This window comes from Serpula lacrymans, assembly GCF_000218685.1.
Source record: "Serpula lacrymans var. lacrymans S7.9 unplaced genomic scaffold SERLAscaffold_4, whole genome shotgun sequence".
Taxonomy (NCBI): domain Eukaryota; kingdom Fungi; phylum Basidiomycota; class Agaricomycetes; order Boletales; family Serpulaceae; genus Serpula; species Serpula lacrymans.
In genome coordinates this window covers 2,179,236-2,200,372 of record NW_006763293.1, presented here as the reverse complement: position 1 = coordinate 2,200,372, position 21,137 = coordinate 2,179,236, and the positions used below count along the sequence as shown (strand labels likewise).

At 46.3% G+C, this 21,137-nt stretch overlaps 9 protein-coding genes across 9 annotated transcripts; 4 read left to right on the top strand and 5 right to left on the bottom strand.

The window, feature by feature from the left end:
- Positions 1–141: 141 nt before the first annotated feature.
- On the bottom strand, positions 142–3,175 carry SERLADRAFT_447029 (uncharacterized protein; the record flags this gene model as incomplete). Its single annotated transcript, XM_007315840.1, has 7 exons — positions 142–639; positions 704–961; positions 1,016–1,211; positions 1,264–1,799; positions 1,852–2,001; positions 2,068–2,334; positions 2,656–3,175. The coding sequence occupies 7 exons, from the start codon at positions 2,941–2,943 to the stop codon at positions 340–342; spliced, it is 1,995 nt and encodes a 664-aa protein (XP_007315902.1).
- Positions 3,176–3,258: 83 nt separating this feature from the next.
- Positions 3,259–4,357, top strand: SERLADRAFT_383387 (uncharacterized protein; the record flags this gene model as incomplete). Its single annotated transcript, XM_007315839.1, has 5 exons — positions 3,259–3,321; positions 3,488–3,748; positions 3,807–3,911; positions 3,962–4,070; positions 4,121–4,357. The coding sequence occupies 4 exons, from the start codon at positions 3,488–3,490 to the stop codon at positions 4,219–4,221; spliced, it is 576 nt and encodes a 191-aa protein (XP_007315901.1).
- On the bottom strand, positions 4,309–5,486 carry SERLADRAFT_414065 (uncharacterized protein; the record flags this gene model as incomplete). The annotated part of the gene is made up of 4 exons (XM_007315838.1): positions 4,309–4,488; positions 4,544–4,674; positions 4,726–5,026; positions 5,082–5,486. 4 exons carry the CDS (start codon positions 5,398–5,400, stop codon positions 4,400–4,402), a joined length of 840 nt encoding a protein of 279 aa, XP_007315900.1.
- Positions 5,487–5,573: 87 nt separating this feature from the next.
- On the top strand, positions 5,574–8,240 carry SERLADRAFT_447025 (uncharacterized protein; the record flags this gene model as incomplete). The annotated part of the gene is made up of 4 exons (XM_007315837.1): positions 5,574–5,741; positions 5,799–6,114; positions 6,183–6,856; positions 6,906–8,240. 4 exons carry the CDS (start codon positions 5,603–5,605, stop codon positions 8,168–8,170), a joined length of 2,394 nt encoding a protein of 797 aa, XP_007315899.1.
- On the bottom strand, positions 8,207–9,861 carry SERLADRAFT_414063 (uncharacterized protein; the record flags this gene model as incomplete). The annotated part of the gene is made up of 5 exons (XM_007315836.1): positions 8,207–9,356; positions 9,382–9,440; positions 9,508–9,602; positions 9,660–9,736; positions 9,796–9,861. The coding sequence occupies 5 exons, from the start codon at positions 9,859–9,861 to the stop codon at positions 8,232–8,234; spliced, it is 1,422 nt and encodes a 473-aa protein (XP_007315898.1).
- A 351-nt stretch (positions 9,862–10,212) lies between these two features.
- Positions 10,213–12,069, bottom strand: SERLADRAFT_461886 (uncharacterized protein; the record flags this gene model as incomplete). Its single annotated transcript, XM_007315835.1, has 11 exons — positions 10,213–10,468; positions 10,520–10,593; positions 10,645–10,731; positions 10,789–11,187; positions 11,248–11,373; positions 11,430–11,530; positions 11,592–11,628; positions 11,677–11,730; positions 11,789–11,805; positions 11,868–11,906; positions 11,972–12,069. 11 exons carry the CDS (start codon positions 12,042–12,044, stop codon positions 10,348–10,350), a joined length of 1,128 nt encoding a protein of 375 aa, XP_007315897.1.
- A 558-nt stretch (positions 12,070–12,627) lies between these two features.
- SERLADRAFT_461883 (serine/threonine protein kinase, negative regulator of sexual conjugation and meiosis) lies at positions 12,628–14,480 on the top strand (the record flags this gene model as incomplete). The annotated part of the gene is made up of 3 exons (XM_007315834.1): positions 12,628–12,720; positions 12,775–13,492; positions 13,547–14,480. The coding sequence occupies 2 exons, from the start codon at positions 12,916–12,918 to the stop codon at positions 14,362–14,364; spliced, it is 1,395 nt and encodes a 464-aa protein (XP_007315896.1).
- Positions 14,481–14,927: 447 nt separating this feature from the next.
- Positions 14,928–17,964, top strand: SERLADRAFT_447021 (uncharacterized protein; the record flags this gene model as incomplete). Its single annotated transcript, XM_007315833.1, has 8 exons — positions 14,928–14,964; positions 15,020–15,161; positions 15,208–15,375; positions 15,483–16,470; positions 16,521–16,759; positions 16,809–17,082; positions 17,135–17,488; positions 17,548–17,964. 8 exons carry the CDS (start codon positions 14,928–14,930, stop codon positions 17,638–17,640), a joined length of 2,295 nt encoding a protein of 764 aa, XP_007315895.1.
- SERLADRAFT_414059 (uncharacterized protein) lies at positions 17,916–20,326 on the bottom strand (the record flags this gene model as incomplete). The annotated part of the gene is made up of 14 exons (XM_007315832.1): positions 17,916–18,423; positions 18,489–18,523; positions 18,571–18,619; positions 18,672–18,685; positions 18,738–18,799; positions 18,860–19,018; positions 19,075–19,131; positions 19,182–19,286; positions 19,335–19,365; positions 19,428–19,435; positions 19,499–19,707; positions 19,767–19,821; positions 19,874–20,024; positions 20,150–20,326. 14 exons carry the CDS (start codon positions 20,324–20,326, stop codon positions 18,087–18,089), a joined length of 1,449 nt encoding a protein of 482 aa, XP_007315894.1.
- Positions 20,327–21,137: the final 811 nt, after the last annotated feature.

The window sequence follows — 21,137 nt, the reverse complement described above, 5'->3', positions numbered from 1 at the left end:
CAGATGATATATATTCAGACAAGGACGGATGAGCTCATCAAAGACACCAACCGCAAGGTTCGCAACCCTTGCAAGGATTTCTGCCTGAAGGCAAGCTACCAAACACTGACAAGATTCCCACTTAGATAACCACAACAAGCATTCAAGTCAAACAGCACTCCTATTCATATAATGCAAGTATACGTTCAGCTAATAACATCTATCCAATAATTTTCTTGTAAATATGCCTGCAGAGTATACAAATGATGATGACCATGATAAAGATAAGTGATAATGCGAAATAATAATAAAAGAAAGAAGAAAAAAAGGCGGTAGCCCAAAGTCAGTATCTTTCATCAATCATGATAATACCGAAAGCGCCAATCTCTTCATGGGCGGTGTTGCATCATGTTCATATTGCAAAGATGCATCCGAATTAGGATCATCATTGACAGCCTTACGTTTCGTTCCAGCAAGCTTTGAATCAGGCGAAGGTGAGTGTGATATGCGCAGCGTAGATACGCCCTTTGGGGGAGTCAAGCGCAGCGACGGGCCTTCCGGCGTTCCAGATCGGCTTCGCCCTGCCACTTCGTTCCGCAGCCGCGCAGCCAAGCTGTGCACGGACGTCGACGCCTCAGCGTGACAAGTCGCGTGAAAGATCTAGCGTGGAAATACGTCAGTAAGTAACTTGATAGACGAATTGTCAATTTATGAAAAAACGAACCCTATCATCCTTCTTAACAGCGTTCTTCCACACCCAGTCTTCGTCATCCTCGAGGAATTCCGACTTAAGGGTTTCCTTACATATCGGGCACGATATAGACTTTGCTTCATCGCCCGGAGGCACGACTACAAACTGCTCTCGCAATTCAGCTTCTCGTTTCGCTGCCTCTGCAGCAGCTGCAGCCTTGACATTTAGTGGTCGTGATCCATCAGCACGACCTTTTCCTTTCATGTCGATAGATGTATCATGTATCCAGTCCTGTGTGAGAAATATGAGCAAAGTGTGAAATGAAAATAGAGGAGCATCACGTACCTCAATCCCAACAAACCAACTCCTGCTATGACCACGTCCGATATTCTGATTAGCCTTACGGTTTTGTCTGAAATGCATATCCAAATGATCTTCCATATCTTTTCTGCCCGTAGCATTATCCGCATAACGGATACCACATTGCTTACACTGCACAGGCAGACGATCAAATAGGAAGTGTACTATTGGACTGCGCATCCTATGAAAAGAGTTAGTGAGAGAACATCACAACGACGAAATCATATGCTTACTTAGTTATGTCCGATGTGGTAAGTTTTATCGAATGTTTAAGAATAGACTTGCGATATTCCCTCGATGCTTCACGCCCCATATCCATCGGCGCAACAGAACTGCCTTCAGGCTTCGCAGTGGCACCCGCGCCAGTGGGGGTGCCGGAAGCGGATACGACACCTGCTTTCAACAAGGCGCTAAACAAATTTGCTATATTGGTGGGAGGTACACCGGTTATGTTATTCGATGACGATGAAGGTGCCTCTGGAGGTTGCAGAAGAGAAGAAAGGGTGGTTTGTTCTATCTTTGGTTGATTCTGCGAGTTATAGGAGTATGCAGACGGAGCAGACGGAGAAAAGCTAGGTTGCATGCTATGTGAATAAGAAGGTTGAGACACTGGGACTGGGTAGGACTGTGTATATGACGAAGAGGGATATGGTGCAACGGTTGATGGAGGTTGGGACGGAGGACCAGAAGTTCGGCCCATAGCTCTTAATTGACCGAGTATTTGGCGTAATTCCTTTTGTGATACGCCAGCTTCGACAAGCTTTCTTAGCTAGAATTAGTATCAGCAAGCTCTACGAAATGATGAAAAACTAAATACGAACCTGCAGTAGTACATCCACATGCTTCGCTGCTGCTGTATCGTACGGATTTGAATGGAGGGCTCGCTCTTTCTGGCCAAGGGTATATTCTAACTCGCTAAGTACTTGAGCTTTCGAAATCTGACCTGAGCCGCTCAAAGTACTACTTGATGACTGATGGTGGTACAACATCAACAGACAATTAGCTAACCCATCATCAAAGGTTGACGGCACACGCACATCTGTCGCACTTGACTCGCCCCAGACACCTCTTTCGAGAGCAAGCTGAGGAACGAAGCCGAATAATTCTTTACCATTTGGAGCGCCAGTGCGCCACGTGAGGAGCATCTCTTCCATCTTGCTGCGAGTATTCTGATCAACCTGTTCATAAGACTCCAAAAACAATGGAATGACATATGCAGCAAAATGCCGCCCATATGGTTCATAGACGTTTTTCGAAATCGCGTCTAACAAATAAAACGCTGGAAGTTTCATCCAAGGCGGAACCTAATAGAGCAGAGACAACCAGAAATGGCAATGATGAGTCAGCAATTCAGAGAAAACAAAACAAAGTGACGGAGAAAATAGGGACACAAAACAATTGCACCAGAAAATTTCTCAGAGGTGCATCGTCTCCTCTCCGCTCTACTGCGGAAGCCCAACAGGGCCTTGCGAGGATGTCTTTGCTCAATGTAATGCACTAAAGACTATGTTACATGATATCCGAACAACAAGCAGCCAAAGTCCACGGTATCAGAAACTGCCCCATTTGCAACTCTCACTACTGAAGGGTAAAGCGACAAGATCCGGATTCTTATGAAGACTCACCCTACGTATATGATTCTCTAAACATTGTGCAACAACTTCGGCCCATCTTGAATATTCTTGAGCAACCATTGATAGGTTTTGAATAATCGGCCTGGAATTAATTGTAAGTTCCGCCAAACGTGCAGTATAATCACGACGGAAAGAATTGGGATCCACATAATATACAGGCGCAGGCGGTGCTGGTGCGGGCGGTTGTTGGTACGGGTAAGCTGATAAACCAGGTTGGGGATATCCTAGAGCAGGATATGCGACCTGACCATATGCGTGGTTCTGAGAATACAGAGACATGATGCCTCAAACTTAACCAGCAGGAAGAGTTTGAAAAAATCAACAAGTGTCGTAGCGCTCTCACCGAGAGTTCGGGGAGAAGATTGCGAGGATACCGGATACTTTGATAAACTGAGAAAAGACGAGACAAAGTGCTTGCAAGATGCTATTTTTTTAAACTGTCTCACTCAGCTGCCCACGGATAACGAGGTGAATACGGGTGCCCAATGCAAACGATGGTGGTGGTTGTGATGTAGGAGGAATCGACTCCGCAAGACGGCTGACATTAGTTTGCCGGGTGGCATTCAGACTCCGCTTAGTAAACCCAATTCGTGTGCCACCACCGCTAGCAGTGAAGTCGCCAGCCGGTCAGCCTCAAGAAAATTCACATATTCCAAGGTGAGTATCCGTCTCGATACCCCGTTATCATGTTCCTTGGTTGCTTGGGGGTGTTATAGCCATTTTGGTGAAATTTCTGCCAACTTGGAGAAACAGGATGCGATGGATCGAAACTATGTAACCTAGATGAAGCAATTTCAGATTCTTATGTTTCTTCACTCTATAGATGCGGGACGTCCTCAAGACCGAAGAACTCGATATCCCCGAAGGTGTCACCATCGAAATTAAGTCCCGTATCATCAAAGTGACGGGTTCCCGGGGTACACTCACGAAAAATGTCCGTCATGTTGACATGGATATCCAAGTCGTGAAGAGCCCGAAAAGCAACAAAGTCACTCTGGCTGTCTGGCAAGGTGGAAGGAAGCACGTTGCCTGTCTACGGACGATCAGAAGTTTGATCAACAATATGGTCATTGGTGTCACGAAGGTCTGTCAAATTTGGTGAACTATGGCGATATGTTACTTTAACTATTGTATTCATTCAGGGCTTCCTATACAAAATGCGTGCCGTCTACGCCCATTTTCCCATCAACTGCATCATTCAAGAACAAGGACAGGCGGTAGAAATCCGGAACTTCTTGGGGGAGAAGGTGTGATTTATGATATCGGATGTGTTTGTTTGCTAACAAGTCTCTCGTAGACTGTGCGAAATGTCAAGATGTTGGATGGCGTAACTGTTTCAGAGTCGAAAGCCCAAAAAGACGAGTTGATTCTTGAGGGCAATGACGTGGAAAATGTCTCACAATCAGGTACCTATACAAAGCTGTCTGTTGATTTATTGTTAATAATCCTGCTCTAGCCGCTTCGATTCAAGGTGTTTGCCGCGTACGGAACAAGGATATTCGTAAATTCTTGGATGGTATCTACGTCTCTGACCGGGCAACGATTACGCAGGAATAAGCGGTGGTGTTGTTCCTTGCTAGGGGTTGGAGTTGTCATTATAAAACCTCCATGTCGCATATGTGTTGGCCTCATTGTACTCTATGCTTACGCATGACATGCACATTTCAATTTCTATGAGACGAAAACGAAGCACTTGGAGGATAGGCTCATAAGCAACACTTGATATTTTAAATAATCATGGAATGAAAGGTATTCTTGTAGGTACCCTTCGCTTATATTTCTCGTATTCATCTCCGAAGAACTTCACCAGAGCTTTCTCTTCAGCTGGATCAGCGATGACAGGTCAGATTTGTAAAGCATGTGATAAGAAGAACGGCACCTCTTGTTCTGTAATAGAAAAATTTCCAGAGTACGAGCGTGAATCCGACAAAGCTTACGGGATTCTGAAGCACAAGTTGGGTGCCCAGTGCCCAATAGAAGAATCCTGCATAGGATGGATGGCGAAACCATCTATACGTTAAGCGTTAATATACGTACAACATCCTAGGACAGTAAACCTACGCATATACGCCGTCAGACACAAGCTCATGAGATTCACGTTTCCGAAAGGCAACGGAATGTGAAAAATTAGTGGATGCATGGATCATAGCCACTGACCGCAGCGCTTGTCCAATTAAAACCATGGCTACGCCTGATACAAGAATTCGATGAGAATTAACAAGGTTAGTGATGAAGTTCGTACCGATAGCGGACACGTAAGGGAAGGCTTTCAAAGAAGGCTTCCAATAGAGTACGATAAGATATTCCAAAGCCGCAGTACCATTCGCAACATGGTACATTGCACCGTTATCCAAAAGAAAAGCTATGGATTCAGGGAAGGTTGGTAGCAGGTTTTGTAGAAGAGCAGTCATACGCACAGTCAACGCTACACTTCTCCATGTTCCAACCAGCGGTCACCGCAAACTCACCCCAGTGAAACAAGGACCACGCAGCGACAAAGAAACCGAGTCGATAGGTAGCCCACCAATGTGCAGGAAATCCGCCCGCGAGAAAGGTCACTAGACCGAGAGAGAACAAGCAGCCCAGTAAATACGATATCGTCGACGCTGCCAACGGTGTGTTGGGAATATTTCCATGAGGTTCCTGATGAACGGGTATTGTTTCTAATGGATTTCTCGTGATTCCTGAACGTTGTCGCAATCGTTCATCGAAGCCGTTCTGTGGATTCGTAGACATGTTATGAGTAAGCAGGAAATATATGTGATTTGCAGCTGGGACAGGTGCATAAATAAAAGGAATAAGTGTATTTCTTGTTGTCCATTTGGGCTATGAAACGAGTATAGCGTTGAAGGTATGTTTGTCTCTGTTAGATCCAGATGGCGTTCGGTGTCGGGACTGGTATACACCTCAGACATTTCTTTTTCTTTCCTTGCAGGCCATGCTCCGTAGCCTCAAGGAAATCATAAAACCTAATCTTTCGAGAACACTCCGGCCACGGCGAAACCACCGTTCTTTTGCAACCAGTAGCTCAGATGACGCGACAAAATTCAGGAATATGGCACTGGTTGCCCATATCGGTCTGTTACCCTAGTTGTTCGCTCGTTTCTTTCTTATCCTCAACGAAAGTCGCATAGACTCTGGAAAAACTACACTGACAGAGTCAATACTGCACAAATCTTCTTACCTCACTTCACCTGGCTCAGTTGATACCGGAAGTACCACAACAGACTTCTTACCAGCCGAGCGTGAAAGAGGGATAACCATCCAGTCTGCGAGTATTCCAGTGAAATGGAAAAACTGGACCTTCAACATGATTGATACTCCTGGACATGCCGATTTTGGGATGGAAGTTGAAAGTGCAAGTCGTGTTGTAGACGGCGCTGTAGTCCTCATAGACTCGGTAGAAGGGGTTGAGTCCCAGACGAAGGGTGTTTGGAGGCAACTGGATAGGTGAGCTATTTGCAGAGGTGAGAATGAATGAAGGAGATCATTCTGAGCAGCTGATATTTCTTCGTCAGATATAATGTTTCAACGCGATTAATGTTCCTCAACAAGCTCGACCGGCCTGGTGCTTCCTTCAAATCCTCATTGCTATCTCTTCTGTCACATAGGCTGCACTCGAACCCAATGGTCCTGACGCTGCCGATTGCATCCTTTAATCCTCAAGATTATACTCGAGCCGAGCCTGGAATTCAGGGATTGGTAGACCTCGTCAACTGGGTCGTTTGGAAATGGGATAGTAATGGTGTCTCTTCTCAACATCCACTTCCACGAACTGCCGAGGGTCTCACATCCATGGAGATTTTGCACAGTAATCATCCTGTTGTCCCTCATTTGGTCCCTGCCCGCGTAGCTCTTTTAGAAAATCTCGCCATGTTTTCTGAAGAATTTATGGAGTTTTTGTTGACTCTTCCATCAGGTCCTTCATCGTATTTAGGCATCGAGCCTTCCAAAATCATGCCTCATCTGCGTAACGCTACCTTACGGAATGACATTTTACCTGTGCTTTGTGGTTCAGCCATGAAAAATATTGGGACAGAACTAGTTATGAACTACGTTGGCGAACTTCTTCCCAGTCCGCTGGATGTGCAACTGGAAGGAGAGTCTGCCAACAGCCCTGTGAGATTATTGGCATGGAAGGTTAGCTGGGACAAACGGCGAGGCTGGATGACCTTTGTTCGCGTATATTCAGGTCAGTGAATCTGCTTTCGTGCGCTAGCTTAACTTCATGGAGTTCTTAGGAACACTCAAGCGTCAGAGTTCTCTCCTCAACACCTCCAGTGGTCAGAAAGAAAAGGTTTCAAAGCTACTTCTCTTGTATGCGTCAGAAGCCGAGGAGGTCGAGTCCCTCCCTTTTGGATCTGTAGGAGTTCTCCTCGGTTTAAAGTACACTCGTACAGGTGACACCTTGGTCGCTGGTCGTGGACCTGTGTCATCCACAGCGCCATCCTCTCTTCGCACCATTGTGCCCCCTCCCGCTGTCATGTCTGCTTCAATTATTCCAAGGTCCCATTCGGATCTTGAGCCAGTACAGGATGCATTGCAGAGCCTGGCCCGGACCGATCCATCCGTTCGAGTGGACGCTCAGGAAGGCCAGATTCTCGTACATGGTCTCGGTGCCCTTCATCTAGAAATCGTGGAAGGCAGGTTAAGGGATGAGTGGAACGTCCATTTCGAATTTGGTTCTCGTCGTGTGAGTTATCGTGAGGGACTTGGACCAGGAGCTTCTTCAGGTGACCACCAATGGACTACGGAGATTGCGAATAAACCTATCACCATTTCCATATGGATGTCGATAACACCCCTCGAAGAAACCGAACAGGGGGATCCAACCTGGGACGACAACTTAGTATTGGGTCCCAGTGGTAAACCTTTGACGTCTCCTGAAGCGTCTCCCGATCAGCTTGACCCGCTGACCAATATTTCCCGTGGAATCGCAAGCATGCTCTCCAATTCCCCCCATACATCGTTAGCATTATCACATATCAAAATCAAAGTTACAGGTTTCAAGTATCCGCAAGAGATATCTCCATCTATCCTCGCTGGGGCAAGCTCGTCCATCCTACAGAAGCGAATACGAGAAGCCGGGATGGGGGGAATTATGGAGCCATACATAAAGCTCAAGATATCAATTAACGAGGACAGCTTGGGAAAAGTCGTCAAAGACCTCACTGAAAATGGCGGCGAAGTGCTTGATCTTGCGTCTGATGCAATTACCGCGATAGACGAAGATAGTTTCCCATACTCAATAGATGGAGTATACGTTCCACCTCGCGAGCTTTCCCCTTCGTCTGCATCGTCTGCATCAGTAAACTCTTCCACCTCCACACCAAGACTCAAACGCACCGTTCACGCCATTGCGCCTTTGAGCAGAATGCTAGATTATTCTACCCGGCTACGTGCTTTATCTGGCGGTCACGGTCTTTTCGAGATGGAAAATGCTGGGTTCCGTGAGGTCTCCGAGCCTCGAAAGGTGGAAATTTTACGGGAGATCGGTCGTGCATAGATATCGGTAATCATGGCTAAAGCAGAATTCACTGTTATGTATCGTCATATAATATAACTATCTACGAAAATTCTCGGAACTCGTCCGCATCTCCGAATAATATTGCACCATCCATATCCTCTTCCTCATCCGCTGCAGCGGCGTGTGAATCTCCAGTGGCATTGAGCATTTGACTGAAGTTCATCAGTCCGTCGCTACTATACCCATCATCATCGCTGTCGCCAGGAGCCGATTCGTTAAAAAGTGGGACCGGTGGACGGACTTTTTCTTGCCACAAGCTCAATGGGGCAGGAGTTGCACTTCTGTCTCTATCGTCAAGATCGGGAAGAAATAGTGGTGTCCGCTCCCTCTGTAAGGCTCCACCCTGGCGCGACGGTACAAAATCTGGTGGTGCTATACTTGGCCCTCTTAATGCAGTAGCTCCCAAGCTCAGCGGGGCAATAGATGGTGCACGGGTAGCTGAGCGAATAGCGGGCCAAGGCTCCACGACAATGCAGAGGCAGTGTCCCAGAATGTTAAAACCCTGATACTTGAGCCGTAACAGAGGTTTCGGTTTTTTTTCTTCCTCCTCTACTTCGAGCTCAATCTCGGGTGCAGGGAGCTCAGTTTGTCCGACTATCTCCACATCATCAGAAGTAGGAAACTGATCTTCAGTTGATGGATTTGCCAGAGGAATATCTCTATCCTCTTGTTTGACTGTTGCTCTGGCAGAATCGACCTCCTCCATAGCGAGCAAATTTCCGTCGAGGCACGTGTCTGGATGTTTCCCTAGTGGAACATCTCCCATCGGTGGTTCCATATCAATATCTTCTTCCCCTGAATCTGGTACGTTGATAGATTGTATTTCCTGATCCTCGTCGTCTTCCTGATATCTACCGGCTACTACTTTCCTTGCTCTCTGAGAGCGTCGAGGGGCGGAAGTAAAGTGCGATACTTCATCGTCACTATGCATATCCGACATATTCAATGCCTCTTCCTCCTCTTCACTTCGCGCTCTGCTCTTGCCTTTGGTTTTCCGCTTCTTGCGCCCATTATTTGAACTTCCCGTACCATTTTCTTTGGTACTACCTTTTCTTTTCCCAGATCGGCTTTTTGGAAGGGGCGCTTGTGGCGGTATATGTTGCTGAACTGAAGATACAGGAGCGGCTACAAACGTCCGAGTCTGGATGACAATGAGTTTTATCGCCTATGGAAACAGTTTGATGTATAACCTTAATGACCACAGAATGAGGCTCCGTCTTGCGAAAGAAATACGCAAACTGATAGGACTCTATGAAAAGCGGAAGCTCGTTTCATCAGCATATCCTTATAGAGCAACTTTCTCTCTGGTGGCTTACCTCCTCGATGAACGTCCACAGTGCCCTTCTTATGGTTAGCTGATGACCCAGAACCGAATAGTACCTCTTGCTCTGCCTGTAGCTTTGGGAGGACGCTGTGTGAATGAAGATCAGAGTGTAATTCTTTTGAACAGGGAGAGAAATAAGCTGACAGGGGTCGAAGGTCTTCTAGCACATGCTGTAGAACCATGTCCGACATCCACTGGATATGCCGATCATCGAGATACAACTTCAAGGGAGCATTGAGTGAACATCTTTTGTATTATGAAAAGTGACGAGTATACTCACATACACTGGCAAAACGGTGCTCGCGGAGATGCGCAAATAATATGAATTGCGTGAGCGAAACGACATGTCCTTGTCAAATCAATGGATATGGGGAAAGGGCTTCTGATATGTCAAGCTAATAACGGCTTGAATGGATACTAGTACTGTACCTCAAATAATCACCTTCGAGTACGCTCGCGTGTGTGACTACCACGATCTTCCTTCTCTTTTGGTTTGAGGAAATACAGTAGATCGTTGAAACTTGATAGTAAATCACTATTAAGACTCGATGGAGTACAGGCTTCGGCACCCCATTCACGTCCAGTTCGAAATTGGAGAGCAGAAGTTACACTCGTGCGCCAACTTTATTAGAGATCGTGGTGTCGTTCACGTGACACGCAAAAGAAATGTACTATATACTTAGCCGCGGGTTGGTTATGTCAGAAATGAGAATCGCTATATTTGACAGATGGATGTTCGCGAATACAATAGCTGCTATCAACTTAATAGTTACGACAGTAGTCATACATACTACCCCATAATTTACTTCTTTTGCATAGCTCAATCGTTGTTTCACGCCGAGTCGAGGGGAACATCGGGGCCGGATATGATGGCTTTGATGACACCTTTACCATCGTCACTCTTTCCTTGACGAGTCGTCTTGAATGCCTGGAGAGCACTTTCGAATGGGAAGCTACAGTGTATCATTAAGACATTTGTGATTAATCGTCAGAATGGAATGTACCGATGAGTCACAAGAGGTTTGAGGTCAATCTTTCCCTGCGCCACGAGAGCAATGGCCAGCTTATAGTCACCAGGCTATATTTTTCAAATAAGTATATGATCTATACCACGATTTAACGCACGTACCCCGTATCTGAATGAACCCCTCATCTTCAGTTCTTTTGTGATCAAGACACTCATGTCAATTGTGACATCAGGGCTCCCCATCCCAACCTGCAACAATCTACACTGAGTAACGGAGGTCATGTATGGCAATACATCGCGGCCTACCTGAACAAAGGCACCCCCCGTCTTTGCGATGCGAATTCCCGTTTGGATAGACACCTCGGCACCGCTGGCATCAATGACAAGATCAATTGCTTGAGGACCTCTGTCTGCAATGCCAAGTGCCTTCTGCATCGCTGCCGCCGACCTCTTCGAGAAAGCTACGCGAGATTCATCCTTTTCTGGAGCAGGGGGCACGAACACGTCGGTCGCCGCATACGACTTCGCAAACTCGAGACGAGACGGCGCAATATCAACGGCGATTATGCGGGAGGCACCGAGAGCTTTAGCAACAGCCATGCACAGAATACCAACGGGTCCGCATCCAAAAACTGCAATGGATTGATTTGCTTGGAATTCGCCTAGCTTAGCAACTGCATGGATTCCCACGGACAGGGGCTCCATCTGTATACATCAGAATCAACATGCACGTTTCCAGTCGGTTCATAATTTAGAACAGCCCACCATAGCTCCATCTTCAAGACTAAGGTGGTCAGGTAACGGATAAGCTAGATCAGCAGGAACACGATAATAGCGACCAAGAGTGCCATCGTTTGGCGGAGTGGCGGCAAAAACGACATCTGGACAAAGCTAATAAAAATATACACTGAGTTCATAGGGAGCATTACAATTTCTGGGCTACTCACTTGGTAGCGAGCAGTCTTACAGTATTCGCACTTGCGACAAGTAGCACCTGGCTCTATGGCTACCCGGTCGCCCACTTTGAGTGTTGTAACGCCGGACCCAACTGAAAATTTGCGATACATTAGAAAAGGCGAGATAGCATGCAGTTGATAGTCATTTAATACCTTTTGCGATGACACCTGCAGACTCATGGCCTAGGACCTGCTCCGGAAATAAGACATGATATAGGAAAGCTGAGAATTCACCCACCATGGGTTTCTCAACGATGAAATCTCCAATACGGCCGTGGACATAAAAATGGACCTAGAAACCGAGGCGAGACTGTTGGAACAGAATTATAGATAAGTCAGAAAAGACTTACATCCGATCCGCAGATTCCTGATGGCAAGTGTTTTCAATCAGTAGCTTTGTCCCTATATTCACGGGAATTTCCTGCTCACCAGTCTTCTTTACCTGCACGAGGACCTCGTCTGCAGCCGCTGAGAGCAAGGCGAAGTATCAGAGGTGAAGAGTGATCAAATGGGCCAAAAGATTTAACACATACGTTCGACGATTGGTCTCTGCTCAAAGGTCACGTTATCGATACCGAGTAACACGAAAGACGGATTATCGGACATTCTGAACGATGGAGAATGTGGGGATGAAGTTGAGAAAACTTCACAGACAGATTCTCATGTTATACCGTTAGAACCTTTGAAGAGGAAATACGGTCCGGAATATTTGCGGACCGCTTTCCTAATGCCTTGCTCATATGCTCAGGTCAAGGCTAGAATTGGTGTGTGCGGGGGACCGTGAATAATATTGAGCCAATCATGGGGCTCGTTTACGGTATCTGTGCGGGGATCACGAAGGCCTGTCTGCGATCTGAGAGTAAACATCCTGAGTTATCCAGTAGCAAAGAATGGGACTGAATTTGACCTGCCAACGTATATGGTCATGATCTGATTTGAGGAAAAATGTTACTGTGACTAAAGGTAGTGTTAAAAATATGATATTGTCACTTAATTGAATAACATTTTAGGGACATTCCGAGGAATGTGGGAAGTATGCCGTGTAAAGCCGTGGAAATAGCCCCTTTTGTTAATGTCTCGGGAAGTAAAGGGGGATGTCCCGAGACAAACTAGAAGAAATATATTAATATTATTGAAGCACCGCTCCGAGATCTAGCCAAGCACGAGCAAATAGAGCGGATAACCCCTTGGTTCAATAGAGTGAACAAGATTGACTTACCCCTTTCACGATCACTTCTGACACTGAGGGGGCACTGAGGGGGCAGCGATGGCGGTATATAAGGTGAGCACTTTGGCGAAATATTCATCATCCAATCTTCTATCCATACCTTCACAGTTGATACAGGTTTATCAACTTATCACACCTCTACCTGCGATACATCCGCTTCACCAAATTTGATAACTCCTCCACTTTCCTCACCCTCCTCATCCAATCTTACAATATACCAACCATCACAAACTTATTCATCCTTTAACTATGGTCGTCATGAGCTCCAATCTTCCCGACTTCTCCGGCCAGACTATCGCGAACGGTCGTTACCAACTCATCGAGGAGTTAGGCACTGGTGCCTACGGAAGTGTGTATCGTGCCCTCGATGTCAATTCTGATCCCAACGATCCCTCATTTTATGCCATCAAGTGCTTGTCGAAGGAGGATCTCACTCCTGAGCAGGTCGCCTATCAGGCCCGAGAAATTGCCATCCACAAAATGGTCTCGGGTTTGCCCCATGTCCTCACGCTTCACGAAGTAGTCGAAGAAGAGCTATATCTTTATTTCGTGTTGGAATTGTGTATGGGCGGTGATTTGTTCAACGCCATCACAGTGCATCGTGCATATTACCGGAACAATGCCTTGGTTAAGAAGGCATTTGTTGAGTTGCTAGATGGTGTATATGCGTGCCATCAGATGGGTGTTTTCCATCGTGATCTCAAACCTGAAAACATTTTATGTTTGAAGGATGGATCTGGCATATTGTTGGCAGACTTTGGTCTGGCTACAAGAAGACGAGTCTGCAAGGACTTTGGGTGTGGTAGCTCGTTTTACATGAGCCCAGGTCAGTAACCAAAACTCAATGTTTATGTCAACGTCAAACTGATGATTATTTCAGAGTGCATCGGTCAACAATTTGACTACCCCACATATTCTGCATCCCATAGTGATATTTGGTCATTGGGTGTCATATTGACCAACATGATATCTGGTCGTAACCCCTGGAAACTAGCCACCACAGTGGATGATTGCTTTTCATCTTATCTCCACAATCCCGATTTCCTTCGCGAGATGCTACCAATTTCCAAGGGAGCCAACGAGATTTTGAAACGTATCTTCACGTTGAACCCTCTCTCCCGCATCTCTCTGCCGGAATTGAGACAAAGAATTTTGGAGTTGGACACATTTTTCATGGACGAATGCGAGCTAGAAGAAGCTTCGGACAACGTTAAAACTGCAGAGGTCTCATACGCCACTCGCATCCCTGTCACCAAACTCGTTGTACACAGGGTTGCCACAGACGATACGCTAAACGCGGAATACGACAGTGGATATTCCTCTTCGTCTTCATCGGATAGACATTATCCATACGAGAGCCCTTCGGACAACATGGCTCCTACTCCTGTCACCATCGCTACATTCTCTCGATGCAGCAGCCGCGATATAGCGCGTGTTGTTGTTCGGTCACATCGCATCGAGAACTTCATAATCGGGTCCGATTCCGGCACCGGCGAGACGAGTTCAGGCGGTGAGAGCGAAGGTCCCATCACTCCAGAAACATATCCTATCGATCCAGTCAACTCAGTTCCTGATCTACCCGAGGGAGAGAGTTTGGACGATTCCATATTTGCGGTCGAAATGCCGGCCTACTCCAAAGAGCCTATGGGGTTACCTAGCTTTCTTGCCAGCGCAGTGCAGAGGCTTAATCTTGTGTAAACGGGTGTTGCTGGCAACATTTTTTCCTTATACCCATAGAGCGGAAAAACAATATGTATCGATAAAATGCGTAGATATGTAGGAATTATTTCAAATAAAAATACGATTTTCATTTATTATGTTAACGACTGTCGTGTGAGTTAGAACATTTGATTTTATCATCGCGTGTGTGCACATCTGATATTCTGCTAAGATTTTGGCATCTGCTGTGCAGTCTATCTGTTAGCAATCAAATAAAATTATGATTTTCATTTATTATCTTACCGACTCTCGTGTGAGTTAGAGCACTTGAATTCATCATTGCGTGTGTTCACATCTGATATTCTGTTAAGATTTTGGCATTTATTGTGCGTCGATGTGAAAGAGCCTCGCCTGGATCCCATGAAGGTGGGAAGCGAACATAGAGCGAAGCGATTGGAATATTCCGATTCTCTTAGATAATAGGAGATCGATAGTACACACGTTGACTCAGGGCAGGTCTACCTTTTATCTCAAAATCACGCAAACTAAATATTCAGCCTCAGCTCCTCTCTTTCTCTCAAACCATATCAATCTATCTCAGAATGGTCCTCTCCAGCGTTCTTGGTTTCCCTCGTATCGGTATGAAAGATTACATTCTCAAAGCGAGATCTATCCTTCTAACACTATATACAAGGTGCTAACCGTGAGGTCAAAAAGGCCGTCGAGGCCTACTGGGCTGGTAAGCTTTCGGCCGAAGAGCTTACCAAGGCCGCTGCAGAAGTCAAGAAGACTAGCTGGACTTCTGTAAAAGCGAAAGGCGTTGACTTGGTTTCCAGGTATGATCAATCCTTATCAGCTGGTGTAGCAATTGATTATTATCAGTGGTGAATTCTCCCTGTACGATCATGTTCTCGATCACTCTGCCTCGTTCAACGTGATCCCCAAACGCTACGTTGGATTGGGTTTGTCTGACCTCGACGTTTATTTCGCAATGGGCCGTGGTCGTCAAGCTGATGGTGTCGACGTCCCTGCGTGTGAAATGAAGAAATGGTCAGTACCAATTTCAAACGAATATAGCGCTGTGGACAAATAGGCTATATGGCGTGATCTTATCTGCTTTATTTGTATATGTTTCTGATCATCTTTTTGACACACAGGTTCGACTCTAACTATCACTTTGTCGTTCCTGAGCTTTCGGAAGAGACTCAGTTCAAGCTTAACTTTAACAAGGCTCTCGAGGAGTACAACGAGGCCAAGGCTCACGGCATTGTCACTCGTCCCGTTGTTCTCGGCCCCGTTTCTTACCTCGTTCTCGGCAAGGCTGCCAAGGAGGCAAAGGATGACTTTGAGCCTATCTCTTTGTTGTCTAAGCTCTTGCCCGTCTACAAACAGCTTTTGACCGACCTCAAGTCGGCTGGTGTTGAATCTGTGCAAATTGAAGAGCCAATTCTCGTTCTCGACAAAGCTGCTTCCTTTGACAAGCAGTTTGCCATCGCTTATGCGGAACTCGCCCCTGTCGCTCCCAAGCTCGTGCTGACCACTTACTTCGCACGTCTCGACTCGAACATCAACTTCGTTGCTAAGCTACCTATCGCTGGCTTGCATATCGACTTGGTCCGTGCTCCGGGTCAGCTCGATGAGGTGGTCGCTGCTATCAAGCCCACCAATATTGTGCTTTCGTTGGGTGTTGTGTCTGGTCGTAACATCTGGAAGAACGACTTTGCTGCATCTATCAAGTTTGGCCAGAAGGCCATTGATGCTCTTGGTCAAGATCGTGTAATCATTGCGACTTCGTCATCACTATTGCACACTCCGGTCACACTGGCATCTGAAAAGAAGCTTACCGAACAGCAGAGGGACTGGTTCTCTTTCGCCCTCGAGAAGGCGGGAGAGGTTGCCACTATTGCAGCTGTTTTGTCGGGATCCCAAGACTCGGCGATCGCCGCTGCGCTCGAGGCCAACAAAGTCTCCATCGGGAAACGTCGCGAATTTGAGGCTACTTCCGATGATGCCGTTCGCAAGCGGGTTGCCTCTATCACCCCCGAAATGTTGAACCGCAAGAGCCCTTTCGCTGTTCGTAAGGAAGTACAGGCCAAGCACTTGGACTTGCCCAAGTTCCCCACCACTACCATTGGCTCTTTCCCAGTATGTCATATTCTATATATCTGTTGCAGCATGCTGATAGGGCACGACAGCAAACAAAGGAGATCCGTACTGCTCGTGCTAAACTTGGAAAGGGTGAAATTACCGTTGCTGAGTACGACGAGTTCATCAAGAAGGAGATCGAGACTGTTGTCCGTTTCCAGGAGAAAGTTGGTCTCGACCTTCTTGTCCACGGTGAGCCCGAGCGAAACGACATGGTTCAATACTTCGGTGAGCAGTTGAACGGCTTTGTCTTCACTCAAAACGCTTGGGTCCAGAGCTACGGTTCTCGGTAGGTTTCTTGATACAGACGAGATAAATCATACTAATTCTTGTTCCAGTTACGTTCGTCCTCCCATTATTGTTTCCGATGTCAGTCGTCCCGGTCCTATGACCGTAAAATGGAGTAGCTATGCGCAGAGTGTCACCAAGAAGCCTATGAAGGGAATGCTTTCCGGTCCTGTCACCATCTTGAACTGGTCCTTCCCTCGTGATGATGTCACCCGTAAATTACAATCCCAGCAGTTGGCTTTGGCTCTTCGTGACGAGGTGATCGATCTCGAGAAGGCTGGCATCAGTGCCATCCAGGTCGACGAGCCTGCTATTCGCGAGGGTGTGAGTAACTCCCATTGTCTACTTTATGACAGTAATTGAATATTTGCTACAGCTTCCTCTCCGCCGATCTGACTGGGACGAATATCTCGAGTGGGCAGTCGACACCTTCAAGCTTTCCACTGCGGGTGTCACCGATGCTACCCAGACGCACTCACACTTCTGTTACTCTGACTTTGACGATATCTTCCCTTCCATCCAGCGCCTTGACGCTGATGTGATTTCCATCGAGTTCTCCAAGAGTGATATGAAGTTGTTGCACACCTTCAAACAGTACGGTTACTCCAACCAGATTGGTCCTGGTGTCTACGACATCCACTCTCCTCGTGTTCCAAGTGAGGCTGAGATCAAGGACCGTCTCAAGGCTACCCTTGCTATCATCCCTGACCACTTGGTTTTCATCAACCCTGTGCGTGATTGTTTTGGATTGTGTTCATGAGCATGCACTAACATCTCTTCAAAATTTAGGACTGTGGTCTCAAGACCCGTGGCTGGAAGGAGACTGAAGCTTCGCTGGCCAACTTGGTTGCCGCTGCTCGCTGGGCTCGTCAGAACGCTTAATTCTATCGTACTTTGCGCTTCAACAGCGCCCGCGAAGTGGTTAATTTATCAGGGTTCTTCGAGGAAGCGCCTTGCACTTGACCTTGGGTAGTTGTGTGGCAATAAAATGACGACCAGCATGTCGATGCTGGATCATCTTGTAGGGCACTGTTAGATGCTGCTTTGTGGGCCCGCCGAGTGCCTTGAATGAAGGCAGGAGCTTTGCGTGTTCGTAGTCAGTAGTATTAGGATTTCAACAATCCATAATGATATCGTAATAAGCATCAATTGTTTTCTGCATAAATACTGTTTGATTTTAAATGATAAGATGCATGTATTGTTAAGCGTAGGTAGCATCCAGCTCGAAATGTAAGTGTTTGAGTACGATATTAAATCAATGAATACCCGGACAATCATGTACATGGTCCTTATTGAACTGTTCATTCAGTGAAGAGTAAGTAAGACGGTCACAATTCTGAAGCCTCTGGTATAGTTGGGATGTTCATTTGTTCGTCTATAGTGATGTTTCCTTCAGCCCTTTTCCTTCCCTCGTGTACCGACTCATCATTGGCATTTCTTTGAGTGACAATTGTGGATCCTGGAAGTGTGCCCGAGGCTTGATTGGACTCTAGTAAAGCGGGCGTGCCCAACCCCTCCATAGCAAGCACCTCGCGTAGCGTTTGCTCAACTTCTTCCGTCCGCTTCGTCCGCTGGCCTCCTTTCCATATGTAGATAGCCGAAACTATACCACACAGAAAGGATGCAGGAATTAAAATTCCAGTGCTCCAAGCGGGGCGCTGAAAACTGCGGAATATTAAAAATTAAGGGCGTAAGCAAATGTCGTGCAAGCCGCATCCTTCATTACTTACCGATTCATACCCCACATCGTGCCGCATAATATGATCTGTAAGACAATTAAAATAGGTCTGCTGGTAATAGTGAGATATATACCTGAAAAATGGAGTTACCATCAATAAACAAACAGATCAGAAGTGCAGTGCTAAAAGCAATTAAGTAATAGAAAGGGCGCGGAGGTATATGATATGGCATACTTGATTGGGAATGCCTGCAGAAGATATATATCATTTAACCAGAATTCTGGTATAAATAAATCTTACCCTATGAGTTTCTGTACCATGAGGACGGTACCAGGTTTGGCTTTCTCGAAACCTTTCTTGCTCTAGAAGGTGACATTTAGGTTATGCATTAGTAAACTGGCACATGAGAGATATGCACGCACGATAGTGCAGATCTTGTTGTTGCTTCTCAGTGAGGACATGAACATAATTTGGGTCATAGATGGGGTCCGGAAGGTCATCAGGATCATATAACTGTGGTAGGCCTGCTTTTTCCCGTAGAATCCTCGTCTTTCGCTTGTAATTCCAAATTTTGTAGACCCCTATAGCCACCTTATCAGGATCATATCTTTGAAAACATGTTTTGGACGTGACTTACTATATGTATCCAGCACACGAAACGGGATGAGACCAATTCCAGTGACCGAGAATAGTCCTGACGACCTGGACATCAGAGAAAATTCATCAGCCTGAGAGAAATCCCACCGTCTATAATCTGAGATGCCACTTCAATCCAAAATCCTTGAGTGTTGTCATTATGAAGGTTGATCCATTTCGCTAGAAGGACAACCAGGCCAGCACCCCAAAAAACTTTATTTTATGTCAGCTTTATTTAATATGTGAATGCCTTGCACTTACCAACTAAAAACCCGTATATGCCTACTAAAATCTGATTTAGATCATACGCGAGTCAAGGAAAGCGTGATGAAAGTATATATATCGCGTACTTACCCCAATGGCTGAAACAAGGACATTCAAGATATTTCAGGGGATTTGATCAATCAGTAGTTGTTGCGACTCACGAGTTTTAAGGAATGACCAAACACCTCTCATGATCCGACGAAATTTCGCTCTTCTAGTTAGGAGATCTTCTACATGACGATCCAAGGGGTCGTCAAAATCCGTCACGCTTTCCTTTCCTTTCCCTTTTTCTGTATCTGTGGTTTTCCGACGATGGTCTGGTGACGATAGCACTATGACTGGTTTTCGAGAGTAGAACTCTGAAGGTGGACTGCGATAATTATACGAGTTACGCCTTTTTCGACGAGCGAGTTCATCAGGAAAGCTCACACTAGAATTGCATTTGCTGCATTGATCAAATTCGACACCGTCGCAATTTCTGGGTCTACAACAATATTGCTTAACATTTTGAGTTCACTTCGGGTATGAGGGCCTACCTATGACATCCAAGTGTTCTACTATATCATCGTGATGGTGCTCGTCTTCACCCTCGTCTATGTCCGAAGAGCGCAAACTCAATGCACTATCAACTACGCCTGGTTCTCTGTCACCAGACGTCGGATAGGTTTGAATATCAAGCTGAGAACCCTGTATGGTGATTGGGGAGATTGAACGTCTCGTCGGTCCAGGAGAACCAGGAGTATAAAAGCTGCCCCGAGATATTAAAGCCCGTGTGCGTGACTTACTCATGACATGGTCAGCCACTCTACTACCCGATTGGCTCGAGGACCTTTGGAGGGGCGGACGACGAGAAAATGTAAAGGAGACTCCTGTGGTAGTTGGCCGACGGGTTCGAGGTCGCGATTGGTATGGCCCTGCAGGACCAAAGGTACCGGCTTTTTGCATTGGGGCATGAACCGAAGAGAAATCTGAAGTCTCAGAAAAGACATTGGCAAGACGGCGGGAAGGTGTCGGTGGTTCTGTAGAGCACTGCTCGACGCCAGAAATAGTCGAATAAGCAGATTTGCTGACCCTAACGGAAGGCATTTCTGTACAATAACTTCGTGTTGAGGGAAATGGTGGTTGGTTGTTGCAGTAAACACTGACCGTCAGCGTATTTCCGCAACTGAAGCTAGAAGCCAGTTGCAAGGCTCCACAGGAGACGCATGGGGTAAATTTTACATTTTTGCATGTAAACCACGCCTGTTCTGGGCTTTACCAGTTGCCGCTGGCCGTCGGGGTCCACGGTGGGGAGCTTCAAGTTTTTAGTTGGTGGGGTAATAATACTAGCATCTCATGCAGTGGACATGTCATGACGATTGTGGAGCAGGACCAAAAACACACTGCGGAAGGCACCGTCTCGTTTAAGTCGTTTATTAGGCGCCGTAAGATAAGATAAAATGGTGGATCAGCAAGCCCAAAATACTGAAAACGTCTACAATATCATACAGGTAGAGTGGTAGCGATCAAGGTAACATTATGCAAATGGGTATTGGCAGTGATAATAAAGATAAGTCAGCCATTTAATGTGCTCGACTATTACTATTGTTCAATACAGAACTATAGAACGATTTTTTCGTTGGCTGTCAGGCCTAATGACTGTCTTATCCGTCCGTACACTGACGTGCATGAAGAATGATCACTGGCAGCATAAATAACTTTATCATGTATGAAAACTACGATACTGGGTCACCTTTGTACCGTTGCCATGAACAGGGCGCCTGCGTCTCAATTGTCTCTTGCTCTGGTGCAACATCTACG